Here is a 15356-nt window from a genome sequence, read left to right as displayed (position 1 = left end):
TTTCTCCTGCGATCCACCGGCATTAATCGGCTCTGTCGTGCATTCCGCGTCGAACGGAAGTCATCAGGAGACAGAAACGCGCGATCAATTATTAATGAATCCCGACCCCGATTCCTCCGGCGATGCTGTTGACCGGCGCGATGCGTTCGTTGCCGCGTGCCGGCGGATCGCCGATCGCGTTATCTCGGTTTTTTTCGTCGAGTACGCGCAGTGAAACGGGCCAATTAGAAAAGTATCTCGAGCCCCGATGAACTGTAATTATTTTACCGCAATGCAACCGGCGACACGATGAACAGAAGAAGATCCAGCATGTAAAAGTGAATCGAAAACAAGCGATTCCGCGACGCTTTCTTCCAGAGAGAACTGAATTTTGAAAGTTGAATGTTTCTGTTGGAAACGCGTCAGTACGCTACGGTTAATAATATGGCAACACGAAAATACACTTGCCGATAATTGGTTTAACAAGGATGTGTATATACGTGCAGATAAGTTTCTTTTTGATGGTGTTCCGAAAATAAACTACGTAGATTTTTTGCTTGATGATTTCTTTAAGAGAGAACTGAATTTTGAAAGTTTAACGCTTATATTAGAAACGCGCCAGTACGGTATACTTGATAATAGGGCAACACTAAAATACGCTTTTGTGAATTTATTATTGGGGATAATTGGTGTAATAAAGATATAAGAAAATATGTTTCTTTTTGATGATGTTCGAAAAATAAACGACGTAGATTTTTCGTTTGACGGTTTCTTCCAGAGAGAAGTGATTCTGAAAGTTTTATATTAATGTTAGAAACGTGTATGCTGCGTGTATAATACTACGGTGTTATGGAAAAAGATACTTCTGTATAAGACGCGAATATAATTATTAATAAGCATGAATAATAATAGTAATAAAGATAAGTAAATGAATTCGTAGATGTGTAAATACATTTTTATAAATTAAATTTGACGATTTATAACGTTTTTTTAACGTTATTGACGATAAATAACTTTCTAGTAATAACAGTTGTATATTATAGAAATCTAAACGTTTTTTCAAAAAACGATTAAAACCTAGGGGCTTTTTTTATACATTTTTCAATGGCAATAGTAATTACAATCGTCAAGCAATGAACTCTATTGGATAACATTAACAAACCAATTTTTGTGGGGAATTATTGCTCAAAGGAATATTAAATTTTCTTTTAAAAGTAGCGCGGACGTTAAGGAATTTATTTCCTCACCATTTCCTCTGCGTTTCTACGGTTTGATTATCAGGTAACAAAAAATATCAATTTACTATTACAAAATAGCTTCAAGCTTCCGGTAACCGAAGTGCTGAACATCAACTTGCTAGACAAACTTTTTCACCTGATAATGTCTCTGTTAATAATGTCGCATGCAACGATTATTTAACGTCTGTGTGCTTTTCCAACGGAAATTGTACTCTATGATCAACGATTCCTCGTTACGTGTGCGTCGGCCATTGTGATGCAAGAAGTGCGTGTTCGATGATGAAATTATAGTGAACTGCGTTCCCGATCGTTAAGCAAGGGTATACTCCCCTTTAGGTGAATACGAGGATTTCACTGATTTCAATTACATATCAAGAAAGAAAAAGGAAAACATTTGCCAGCAGAATGATTTAATCAACTAAATTTATAAATAGACCGGGGATCTTTATATAAAATAAATATATATACATATACATAAAATAAAATGTAATTTACAAAGATTGAAACTAAACTCTTTCCATCAATAACTCTAACACGTTCACATCGAAGTACATACATATATTATTGAAATATTTTATAATTTGAATTTAATTGTATGCCTCGTATTTGTATTTGATATAAATGAATAAATAAAATATAGTTTATTAAACATTCCGATTATTCGTTACACCGTGTACTTATACGTCTGTCATTGCAAAGGTATCGCGCGCATTATGTGAACAGGTAAAACTTGAATTCACAGCGACAACAGGAAGTGTACCAAAAATATCTCAAACTTTTTATTTGCTAGCCGGTAGAATTTCCTAGTTATCATAATTCACGTGTGGACAGGTTATTCCGTTCTATAAATGTTGTTCGAATAAAATTGGAACTACCGCGAGCGGCCGTAAGCTCGACGGGGACAGCACTGACCAGACATTGAAGTCTCCAACGACCATCGCCTACTCTAACGTTCGCCACGGTAAAAATCACTAGACATTTTTCATCATTATTGAATATATAATTTTGTTCACAAAAAATTAAGTCAATGACAATCATTAATAATTATTAACAATTCCTAGTGTAACACAAAAGAAAATCAAGTAAGTAATAACTTTGCACAATCACGAAAACATTTCTTAATGATTACGCTAACTTTCGAGTAAGCTCTAAATTTCATAATTACTCCACTTTCCATCCAAGTTCCAACAAAATCAGTGTAACGCATCTTTCAGTATGAAATTCACTGTTTCTTCTCCAACAAACATCTCTAATTGTAGATTCAACTCGAGCTTCTGCTTTCGTGTTTTCACTTACAGATTTCCTAACTTACTTTCATTTCTACTTGTACTTTTGTTATTTATATTTTTCACTTTCATTTGTTACTTTTGTACAATAATCTATTCTTGTAGATCTACTTTCCCTGTTCTTTCCACGCTACTCAATTGTATCATAGCTTCAATACCCAATAAATATACCCACTAAAAATGAATAAAATAAAAGCAAATCACTCAAACAAATAAATAAACGAACTATTCAATCGATTAACGTATTCCGCCTTCGAAGTACGCGACAAAGATCTGTCGAAAACCCCTTCGATCCCAATCGACGTTCGCCAGGTGCCGGTAGATCACCCAAGGCCAGAACGCAGTGCAAGCTCATTCGTCGCTGAGCGTAAAAAGTTGCCTGCGGCCTCGCGTGCCGCGGATAAAAAAGAAGAAAAAGAGGAAGAAGAAGGAGAAGAAGAAGACGAAGACGAAGAAAAAGAAGAAAAAGAAAGGAGAAAGAGAAGAACCGGGTGAAACTTCGAGCGATTCTTATCGGCGATCCTGCTCCTCTTTTGTCTCCCGCGGAATCTCGCGAGGTCGTCTTCCTCTCCGAGGCCGTCACGTTTGCCGCCAGTCGATTCGAGAGCAACGGCCCACAGCTGGCCGCGGCCGGGATTTATATTCCTGACGTCGGGGAAACGAAGAGAAGAAAAAGAGAGAGGGGGGGGGGGAGAAGAAAGAAAGAGAGAAAAAAAGAGAAAAAGCGAGACAGAGAGGATGAGTGAGAGAGGGCAGAGTGGCGAGCGCAAGAAGCGGATAACGAGGTGAAGGAGAGAAGGAGGAAGGAGAGGAGCGGTCATCAGCGGAAAGATTAAGAGGAGGAGCAAGGACCTCCGGCGAAACCGGTCATCGCGGTTCGTTCATCCGCGTAAACGCGTCCTCACGGGGGAGATCGCAAGCGCGGAGCCATTAGGCCAAATGTACACGAGCGAATTGCGGGGAAACTGTCGCGGTCACGATTGTTTTAGGAGAATAGAGACGCGAAGTTCTTTTGTCTTGCGAGGAAGGGGATAAGAAAACTTCGCGTCCCTATTCTTCCAGATCAAACACACACGAAAGCTACGAGATATCTCGTAGTTTGTGCCCATTATTATTCTCTTTAATCTTAGGTAACACGTTCACAACTTCACATCACATATGCGTGACACAGCAGTTCGTTTAAAAAGTCCAGCGTCACATATGTAGACAAGGACTTTTCGAAGTATTGAACAATTTTAACAGAGGAAGCTGAATAATACATGGAACTCTTAAATGCTGGGGAAAAAGGAACTTGCGTACTAACTTCTTGTCATTTGAATAATTAACTTATTTGTTTAGAAGTTTATATTCTTAGATATGGAACTTTGACGTCGCTAATATGACGACATCCGTCTCCAAAGGGTTAATGGTTCAAATCTGCTTGGGAGATCCTCTGTAGCGTCCTTGTACGCCGACGTCCGCGCTCGTTTGCGAGTACAGGAGTCGCTCGATTACGCGTCGCTTCGTTACCGATGATATCTGCTCTCCCTCATAGACCGTTACCGCGTCTATGTTTTCATTAAAAGCATCTCGCGCGCTGCACGTAACGCTATCGTCGATTATTAAAATAAATGGCAACGGTGGAACACCGGTTCGATAATCACGCGCGGTTAATGCCTTCCACTTCTTCGACATGCACGGAGACATTAATTAAACCTATTTATGATTAACGACTGCTGCAACCTGGTGGTTGTAAAATTAGAATAGCGCTGGGATCGACGGCTCGGTTACTTGGGATTGGAAAGTTTAAGCTTGTTCAGGGATTCCTACGCGTTTTAATTGTAAATTATATTTTCATGTTTCTAGGAAGATTCGATGAGAATTGTCGGCAGTTTATAATCTTTTCCTTAAAAATAATTTTCTCTTTTTCCTTATGTTTTGTATTTTCCTGTATGCTGCCTTGTATTATTTTTATGCAATTTTCCTGCGCTTTTAGTAGTCGCGTGACTTACACGTTAATTAATTAGTAATTTGCATATTTATTAAAGAGTGACTAAAATGTAAATTATACAGGTGACTTAAAGACACATTCCTCGGTCCAATGTTTATTATTTGAATAAGATTTCATTGTAGTAATACTAACGAATAAACAAGTAATCTTTATTCGATTATTTGTTATTACCTGTGAATGATGAATGCATTAAGTATCCGTTATACGCAGATAATTTTGAATAACTTTCGTCCAACGTTGCATATAATAACAGAAAACAGTGTTGGACAACAGTTATTCAAGACAACGAATAAAAAGCGAAGACTAAAACCAATTACTTTATTACCTGCGAAATGAGGAATATATTAATTATCCATTATTCGCAAATGGCAAACAAATTGAATTCATTCGTCACTCTTTATTCATCATTTTGAACAACTTTCGACCAACACTGCCTCACTCAGCATATCCATTAAAACGGTAGACTCTCCGAACTGTACGACGAAAACCACTGAAACCAGGTTTCGAATATGGAGTTTCGAATCGTTGAATTGTGTTCGAACGTAACGCGACCGTGGGACGCGAATATGTGAATAACATCGAGGCTACCACGGCCGATCGTGTAAGTTCCGGTGGGCGGCGTAGGCGTTCGCCAGGTGGACGTTCACGGCGCGTTAGCACGCACGAAGATCGTCCTTACCGAGATCGATCGATGAACCTCGATCGCCCGTCGCCTTCCAAGCCCACGCGGGATATCCTGCGCGGTGCAGGCTTAATTGGTCACTCGGCAGCGAACGAACCCGTGTTCGCTGATGTTAGAACATCGCGGGTACGCTAACGTTATCGAACGCAACACGACCGCTTTAATTTATCAACGTGTTTCAATCCATCTACATGTACTAGGTTGGAAAATACGACTGAAAGATCTATTCAACGAATTCAAAAATGAGTGGTTCGGAATAATAGTCCGAATATTATTTCTTAGTTAGAAAAAGGCTTTGTGAAATTACCTAATCAAATGTTGCAATGTTATTGATAATATTAATTATTAGTGTTAGTAACATTGGTAACTGTATTAATGAAAATGATAACAGAATGGTAATTGTTAATGTTAGTGATACTGGTATTTGTGTTATGGAAATGATCGTGGAATAAATTTATGAAGTTTATAAAATGTACGAAGTTTAAAAATAATGTGGAATATAAGTACTTTTATAATTTTGAAATATAAATAATTAATTGTGAAATAAGAAATCTAGAAATACTCAATGATTCTGATGGACGTAATGGTTCCAATAAAGAATTAGTTGACTTTATCAATTTACCAAGAGCCTACAGAGACTTGTTTCAAAACGCTTGGAAGCAGTTTTTATCGACAAATTATCGCACTTGAAATGTTATTATACCTGGCTTTAAATACTTTTCACGTATACACGTTCTCGTCTTCTTTCAAATGCCAACTAACTTTGTAATAATTTATCTGGAGTAATGCGCATCGTATGTTGGAATATTTATATATAGGATAAATATTATAGTATACTAATATATAATAAATACATTAATATTATAATATTTATTGTTATTTTATTATTGTATTAATAACTGACATGAGCCGACCTCATTTACATTATCAAATACCTATATTTTCAATTGTTTTCAATGATACACTGAATCTTGTATATAGGTCTATCTAATTATTCTCTTTATACGCCTTTACTTCAACAATAATTTTTTCTTCTCAGGTACCAATGACATTTACAACTCTGTTTATAATAAATATATAAAAAATAGTGTTATAAATTCTATCTATATTATATACATTATAATATTATAAATTCTATTTACAACATATAAATTCATAATATATAATATATAAACTACTAATAACATAACAATTCTTTTAAAAAACCTGGGCCGTCCCTCCCAATTTACCCTATCTCTATCAACAGCTTTTCCTTCGTCCGATTCCTGGTGACGACTCAAAGATAACGGTGGAAGAGAAAAGACGAGGCAGAGTCCCATGCATGCGCGAGCGCACACGTGACTGACAAATAAGAGAGCACTTGTCCAAGAGAGGAGATACTCACTTGGCGTACGCTTTCTCCAGAAGAGCTGGCCAGAATTGATCACTGTGACGGCTTTGCACGAAAGCCAGCCGCCCGTGAATCGCTGGCAGCCTGTCGTCGACGAGAACCTCGACCCACGCGCCGCACCACCATAGCCGGAATCTGAATACGCCGGCGTATTCGGCGGTCGGCGATCCCGAGGGCTCACCGGTGCTCCCGAAACCTTGGTCCGCTGGTACCACCCGGTAGAAGAGTCCTTTGCTCAGGTGGAGAACGCCCAGGCAGGACACCAGCCATTTGTCGCCTGAATCCGAAAGAGACGAAGGTTAAATATAGAACAAAAATTGTATTTAACACGTTGAACGCTGCACGATTTCATAGAGCAAAAATACACAAAATGGAAAAAAAAATATTAAATCATTTGACTGAATTGAATTATTATCATCCGCACGTTCATCAAATTGAATGTCACCGCAATGGGTAGCATTATTTATAATATAAAAATGTTTGCGAATAATCATCGTTTAATTGAGTGAATTATAGTAATTCAATTTGCTTGGGGGTAATGTCGATAAATAAGTAAAATTTGTAGAAAAAAGTTGAAAATTCAATTGTTTGATTATAAAATTGTATCACTAACGATTCATTGAAATTTATGACGATAGAACGATTGAAGATTGAAACATCGAATAACAAGTAACATTTTTAGGAAAAAGAATTGGAAATTCAATTATTTCATTATAAAATTGTATTACTAACAGTTAATTGAAATCTATAAAATCAATAGAATCACCAAGTAACGCTTTTCAGCGGCGACTGTAAAAGGACTGTGTGCTTACAATCCTGTAAGACCTATAGAATAGTATCTTACTAATATTTTTAGTGCTCGAGTGACCTGTAATGTAATACATCAATCTATGGAGCAGTTTATTTACATTCGTCGTATTTAAAAAAGCAGTCCCTCTTTGAGTAAAGGTATGCGTCTCCAATTTTTGGAGTAATTTGTTTTCTAAAAGAAATGTTTCCTTCCGAATATTTAAGTTCAATTCGAACGTTGAATTTTAGAATACTTAAATCGCGCGATTCTAAAGGCTGGATCCGTGCGATTAGTTTCTTCGAGAACGAAAGTGAATCGCGACACGTCGCTCTTCGATCCCAGAAAATGTTCTCACGATCTTGCGACACACCGAGCTACGATTACGAATCTGTTCTGGCTCCGTTGAAGTTCATCGACGGGAAAAAGGAAGAATCGCCGAGACTGTTCCATAATTTATCGAACAATTTTCATACACCTTCACGTGATATTCATAGATTCTCACGTTCGCTTCTCCTATTCCGCTACAAAATTTCCGTCTGCTTCCTTACGTAACATATCACAGCTTAATTACTCCGGGAGAAATTTGTTCAAATTCTATTCGGATTAATGAGGAAACATTGAATTCGTTGGCTTACAAATTATGATTAACGAATGTACACTTTCGATCTTTCGATGTAGTAAGGTAACTGCACCTATGTAGTATGGAACAGCTGATTTGGAAAGCTTGCCAAAGCGAGAGATATGCATTTTTTTCAATAAAACTTATATCAAAACACGAAGAAATTAATAAACATTCATGTAAAGATCGATAACAATGCATTGAATGTCTTCAGATCACAGTAAAAAATGTAAAGTCGTAAACAGCAATTTGAAAAATTGTTCCTAATATGGAACACCTAGGTAATTTGTAAATAAAACTCATTTTAATCACGAGAAATGAATATTTATGGAATTAAAAAAAATAAATAAACAAATTTTCCACTTTTTTGAATTTATATTATATTTATTTTTTTCTTTCTTTCTTTTGTACATTGGACATATGAATAACACAACAGGATCACTACATTCTTCGTGAACACGATGTTTTATATATGTTTTTTCCATTATTATCATTTTTGTAATTGTCATAATAAAATAAAAATATAACATAATAATATGTAACATTAACAAAGCATATAACCCACGTATTCCGGTAGAAAAATAATAACTATTCTAAGAAGAAAATAAAGAAGCAAATTGCTTCTGAATAGTGGTAAATAAACATGTTCAATGATAAATCATGGAAAAATAAAATTTGTTAGTCTGTCTATATTAAGAAATTTGATTATTTAATTTGCCTTTCAGAAAATTTAACGTGCTACCAAACACAATAATGCTTCGCAATTAATGATAATATGATTGATAATATGATAGCTATTAATATGATTGTTTTCTGTTACTAATAAAGTGTTTCCCACGGTAACTAACACATGAAACTATTTATTTTCTGAAATATTCTATACAATAAAATTTCTTTACTATAAATTGCTGTTAAATCTGGAAAATTTAGAAATCTTCGCCACAACTCGCATTGCAGGGCAAGGGGTTAATTGATTTATAATCTCCCCCTAAATTCCATAAGATGTCTACATCTCCCTGGAAAACGTTGAATACTTCCAATGAAAAATGTTTCGAATACGAAGGGTTAAAAATAACCGTTCTTTTCCCCGAATCAACAACGAAAAGGTAATAAACGATATCGGGATCGGTTGCATAACCGAGCACACGTAGACGAAAATATGACCACGCCGCTCGCGGTAATTTTCTCCTCAAATTAACTTCGTTCGGTAAATTGGCGTTAATACAACAGCGATCGATCATTTCACGTCCCGCGTAATTGCAGCTCGATTAAATTGTGTCTCTATTCAAACGGGCCTGGCCTCCGTCGATCCACTTTCACTATCTCCGGCCAAAGAGAGAGAGGGGGGGGGGGAGAATGGAAGAGAAAGAAAGAAAAAGAGAGAGAAAGAGAGAGACCCGGTTTTAATACTGCAAAGATTACCCGATGAGTTAACCGGGGGCCGGAGTGTCCAGTTCGCGCGGGTAAACAAATACGTTTCCACGTGGGGGACAAACCTGTCCGCCCGAACCGGACGGGTTAAATAACTCGGACAATTGCGACCGGTCGTATCATTCGATCCGTTCCGTATGTAAATATCGTTTTTTTCTTGTACCTCCGTTTCCCCGTTTTCCTTTTTGATCTAATGGAAAGGCCCGTGTCGATCGCTCCGGGATTTTATTGAACCCGACGCACGCGTGGAGCTTCGGTGCTAGGTATACCGAGTGGGAAGGAAACACTGGTCATGGAATTTTATATAAAATATAATATATTATATATAGGTGTACAGGTATATAAGAATTTAAGATGAAATATTAGAAATTTGCAATTTGCGTGCGTGCGTGCGTGCGTGCGTGCGTGCGTGCGTGCGTACTTGCGTGTGTACATATACGTGTAGGAACATGTGAATATATGATAACTATAAATAATTATAAATAATATAGTGATCCCGGACGAGCCCCCAAGTTTATAGTGGGGCTACTATTATTATAGATATTGAAAATGTGGATCTTCAGTAAAAAGAGAATTAGGAAACAATATACATGTAATGAGATAAAGAAACAATGTGGACAAACAACTTAATACCACGAAGGCCAACACACGACTCTCTATCACGCACAAAAATGTTCTTCTCCGCTGTCTCTCACCAAAATGTCCTTCTCGCACGCATTCCCACTCGCTTTTAACACACACCCCCATTCGCTCTGTCTTTCTCACCCTTGCACCCTTCTCACTCGCATCTTTCGTCCATAGTCAAAATTCACGCTGTCACGTACACGCTTTTCTCACGGTTCAATCGCTCAGTTTCAGACACTCTTCCTCGCATTCTTTCAGCCACTCGAGATTTTCTAAACGCAGTCACACTATTTTCCAAACATCCCGGCGCCGGTCCATCGCAATACGACCTGGTCGCCCTTACGCACGCACAACAAACCATTCATCCTACAATAAATATTCTAGATACTACAATAAATATATATGTAATATGTTATATTGTAAAGATTATTTAGCGAACGTTTATCTCGATTTTGATTGATGCGATTACATAAATATATATTGTGTTTTTGAAGGGTTAAACTGGCAGCTTTCAGTATCAATGTAAGTTGCTGTAACATATTTACACTTATGTAAATATAAGAAATGCTATAGTGGCACTCGAAATTGTATATTTAGTAGCAATTGTAATCGGTGTGAACAGGAATGTGTATCTTGGAAAGAAAAAGTTTTGTTTTTCTTTATTGAGCACAAAGTTGGTAACCTATTTTCATGACACCCGGTAGATTCGACGGGTATTTTTCTCATTGCCGCCCGTGTTCATATTTGTCGGGTGAACATAGCGCCCGAGATTGTGCACTGGGGAACCTGTTTGGTGAAATATGAAATAAAATACGAAAATTGTTCGTCTTCTTCTTTAGGAATGAAGTGAGCGGAAGATGGAGGAGGAAGATGGAAGGCGTCTGTGGCTTACAAGATGGCCGCCGTCTTCGTTTATATTTATGATTTGTAAATTAATACAGACTCTTCGGTCTGAAGTGTATTTTAAGGTTAAATTTTTCAAAAATGTTTCAAAAAGAATATCTAATGTAACTATACAAAACTAACCTCAATTTTTGTTTCTTCTTGTTTCCGAAATTTACTGTAAATACTCTGAAAGAGCAAATAACTTTTATTTATTATTCTTTGTTCGGGCAAGATATGAAAAATAATTTATATGTATTAAAAATACTAATGACGTTACTGTTTGTAACGCCTACAAAAAATCTTATCTTCGTTCAAAACATTTCAATAAAATATTTTATAATATCAGGTGAATTATAAAATGTCTCTTAATTCAGTACTATTGGAAAACATCGCAGCATTCAGTGGAATAACAAATCAAAGGTGTCTATTTTATTACGAAATCACTTTGTCCAATATACCCTTGTCGTTTTAACTTTCAAGTTGCTCTCTTAGAATATTCTACAAGCACATTCTTTCTTCTTGTCTTAAAATTTATCCACCCCTTAAAAAATCAGCAAAAATTACAAAATAATTGCAAGAAGAAAACTGACGTCGAATTAAAATGTTCAGTAAGACGGAACTATGATACCAAGCCATTAATGACTAATTCGAATACTATTTGTCTTTATAATGCTGCAATAAGTAATGTTATACGAAATGCTCCAAATTCACATGTCGATCAACGAATGAGCCATTTGTACAATGAAGGAATAAGTCTATTCAGTTCAACGAAAACGAGCTCAAGAGAACTTTCAACAAAATTGATTCGAAAACCTTTTCTTCGAAAGAAAATATTTATCTTGCATGCATGGTAATGTCTTCATAAGCCAGAGGACAACATGTTGCAACGAATGTTGACTCGAACGGATCCTTATGCAAATATTTAACCAGAGGAACGTTCGATTCTGCCAGTTGCCCGATTTCTACGCTGACAACGATGTCAAGAACTGCAAACACGGTTGTGTAACGACGAGTCCGAAGGGTTCGCGGATCCGTGCAGGTGTTCATGAAAGAGAAACAATCGGTCACGATCCGTGATTCAATGAACCTTGAGCTCATCAACGCGATGTGACGCGACGCCAGTGAAGGTTCGATTTCCTAATCGCGAAAAGTTTACAAAAGTATTCTCGGATTAACGCCGGAGAGGATTCACGCGGACTTTCTCCGAGCCCGCGTTCTAACAGCCGATTAGAAATTCTAATCGTGACGCGTAAGAATCGCGTAACTGTTGTTTCCGCTTTAATGGATTCCTCGAAGACTGCCGCACTTATTAAAACTTCAGACATAAAATTATTGTTCGTACAATCGCGTCACACTTACGGTTTTTTTTCTCGCGAAATATGAAACATGTGTGTCAACGCTTGTAGAGCGGAAAAAGGAGTTATGCTCGTTGGAACAGCTCAGGAAAAATTAATGTCTTTGTTGGTTGCGTTCGTGAGCCATGGAACTTGGACTTTCATGAAAAAGAATGAAAATTTGTAAAACATTGTATTGCAAAATATTGTATTGTAAAATATTGCATTTTAAAGTATTGTATTGTAAACTATTGTACTGTGAAATATTGTATTGCAAAATATTGTATTGTAAAACATTTTCTCCTATAGTGCTTTCCTTTTGTTATATAAATATCATTAGCCTACCTTCAGCTATAAATTAATTCCCCGTATCGTACTTAACTTTTTATCACATATTGTTCTACACTTACGAAAAAAAGAAACTCTCGTTAGTTAACTTTAAATAAATAAAAATAAAAAATTCGATTGTGGATTCCGGTGAAAATGAGTTTTCCTTGCTGCGTAATAATGACGCGGTCTAGTTCGGTGCTCGCCGCGTGTGATTATGCGAATGAAAATCCTTGAGAAAAGTTGTTGCCTTGATGTTGAATTAGATAGTATGTTCAGCAGCGTACGAGCGTTGCTTCTTAATGAAATTAACAGTGAAATTGTTTGAGATTCATTAAATCAACGGAGACTCACTAAAGCACTTATAAGAACAAGAATTATTATTTAATCGAGAAAACAAATTCGATGAAATAATAATTATCGATTAAAATTATTCTGATACTATCAGTTTCAATTTCGAAAAGACACTCTTAAAAAACACAAGTCTGCTATTTCAAAAACAGAAGATAAATACAAATTTTTTAATTTAAGAATTCGTAAATATTCTCACTACTAAAATTGAATTTAATTACACCGTCGAAGTCACAGTTCAGTTCATATGCTTGATGATCAGATATTTTAAATCAATGTCAAAACTTCGTACAACTACATTTGTAGATGAACAAGAATTTACATAGAAAATCTATATAAAACAAGAATAATTTAAACAAAATATTTACACAGAAAAGAAAAATCTAATCAGAAAATTTACATAGGAAACAAAAAATGAAACAAAAGATACCAATGATAAAAGACAAGAATTGTCAGAAAAGCAAATAGTAATAAACAGACACTAATCTTATCCATATCTCATTATGAAATAAAAGAAAGTTGTTCTGCAATATTATTTACGTGAACATATAATATATAAATTATACGTTCCTACTCGCATAATTAAAAATTCCAACTAAAAAAACTAACCATCTTAAATACAGCAAATCAATACAAAAACAAAATCGTTTCTTCCTTGGTTTACAAGGAAATCAGGTCGAAATAGGGCGAATTTCGAGGATCCGTGATGTAGGTCGAGGAAAAAATGATCACGTGTCGTTAAAGCCCGTGCGCTGGTCGTCCTCGCGTGCTGCGCTCGCGTTAACGGGACACGAGGCTCGGTGTGGCGGAATGGCGCATCCCGAGGAATGCGTTTGCACGAATTCCCGGATCGCTCGACTTCCGTCTACCAGGCGGCCGCGCCGCTGAATTACACCGGCTCCCAACGGACACGAGATTAAGTCCGCGATGCATTCCGCGGTCCCGTCTATACCCGGTGTCGCTGTAATTTCCGCGGGCATGGGACGACGATCGCGCGATAAACATCCCGGCCGCAATACGTTCACTCTTCCTGGCTGCGTAGAATGTACACTCCGTGACAAAACGGTGGCACGAAAACAGTGTGCGATATTATTAGCACGTTGAATGCCATGGAGGTCACCGGTGACCCCGAACCAAATTGAATTACTATAGTTCACTCAATTAAACGATGATTATTTAGAAAGATTTCTATATCACAAAAAATGCAACCTAATGTAATGACATTCAGCTCGATGAACATGGAATAATAATAATGCAATTCAATCAAATGATTTAATATTAAATTCTTTCCGTTTTGTGTACTTTGCTCTATAAAATTGTGCGGCATTCAACGTGTAAACCAGTCAGCTGTTTTTGAAGAGTATACTCGTCCAAATACAGTTAACTGATTAAGGGAATGTTCATTTTCGAAACAACCAATTTTATAGGTATACAACACTTGAAGGAACATTTTTGAAAAAGTTATTTATACATATGAACACGTTGAACGCTGCACGTTTTCACGAAGCAAAATACACAAAATGAAGAAAATTGGAGTATTAAATTATTTAATCCCTTCAAGGACGAATTCTTTTATTTCTACTTATATGAATAACTGATCCAAGTTATGGTCTAATATGATTTCAAGAGTACTGCAAATAGAAATACTCCTGATCATGGGTACCAAGAAATTAAATTTTTATTTTTAATGTAATTTAATTTACTACTATTCGATGTTACCGTTAGTAAGAAAATACTTATAAAAACTATTAGTGAATTAATAATAATAGAATACATTAATTTCAAATATAATCTCAACTTGTCAGATACACTTGTGAAGATTTATAACGAATACCTTACAACTCGAAGAGTTTAATTTTAAGTAGATATTCCAATAATGAAGACGACATTCATGTGGATTATGCGATGGCTTCTGCGCCATCTTCCTGGTTAGGCAATAAAATAATAAATAAATACGTCAAGCTGTCTGATGTGTTCATGGTCGTGTTCATTAAATTCGATTTGACGTTAATTTCTACAACACTTGTTTACTATTATTACCGTAGGCCATGACCACAGAGAAATTTTCGATAAGACTGAGCGTTATTGGTAATAAACAGCTTATTGAGGAACATTACCTACTTGCATTCCCTCACGATTATCAAGAGTTGTAAAATTTATAGAAGACATCTAATATTACATCTTGTCTACATGTATGATTAAGAACGATAGATACTTATTACACCAAGACAAATTTTCTTTTCGCGGCTCGAATAAAGACGAAGTCATCGGACATGGGTTATAAATTGGACAAGCGTTGATAGAGTTAACTAAGTATTAAATTATCTAAACGTGATACGTGTACTTATTTCGGTACTTAGATTATTACATTTTCTTTGCATATTTAGTTTCAGCTGCAATTCTTATCAATACTTCCGTATATTTATAATC

The 15356-nt window shown here is 36.4% G+C and overlaps 1 protein-coding gene across 3 annotated transcripts in view; it reads right to left on the bottom strand.

Annotated features, from left to right (window-relative positions):
* The window catches only part of CalpC (calpain C), an 80983-nt gene that overhangs the window by 20522 nt on the left and 45105 nt on the right, over window positions 1–15356 (bottom strand). For all 3 annotated transcript variants that reach the window (XM_031970463.2, XM_031970465.2, XM_031970464.2), the window contains one exon: window positions 6560–6842. In XM_031970463.2, the coding sequence (XP_031826323.1) occupies window positions 6560–6842 (283 nt within the window). The remainder of the gene's footprint in view (window positions 1–6559; window positions 6843–15356) is intronic.

Source organism: Nomia melanderi, chromosome 7, assembly GCF_051020985.1.
Source record: "Nomia melanderi isolate GNS246 chromosome 7, iyNomMela1, whole genome shotgun sequence".
Taxonomy (NCBI): Eukaryota; Metazoa; Arthropoda; class Insecta; order Hymenoptera; family Halictidae; genus Nomia; species Nomia melanderi.
The sequence above is the reverse complement of the archived record's forward strand: the minus strand, read 5'-3'. Positions and strand labels throughout refer to the sequence as shown.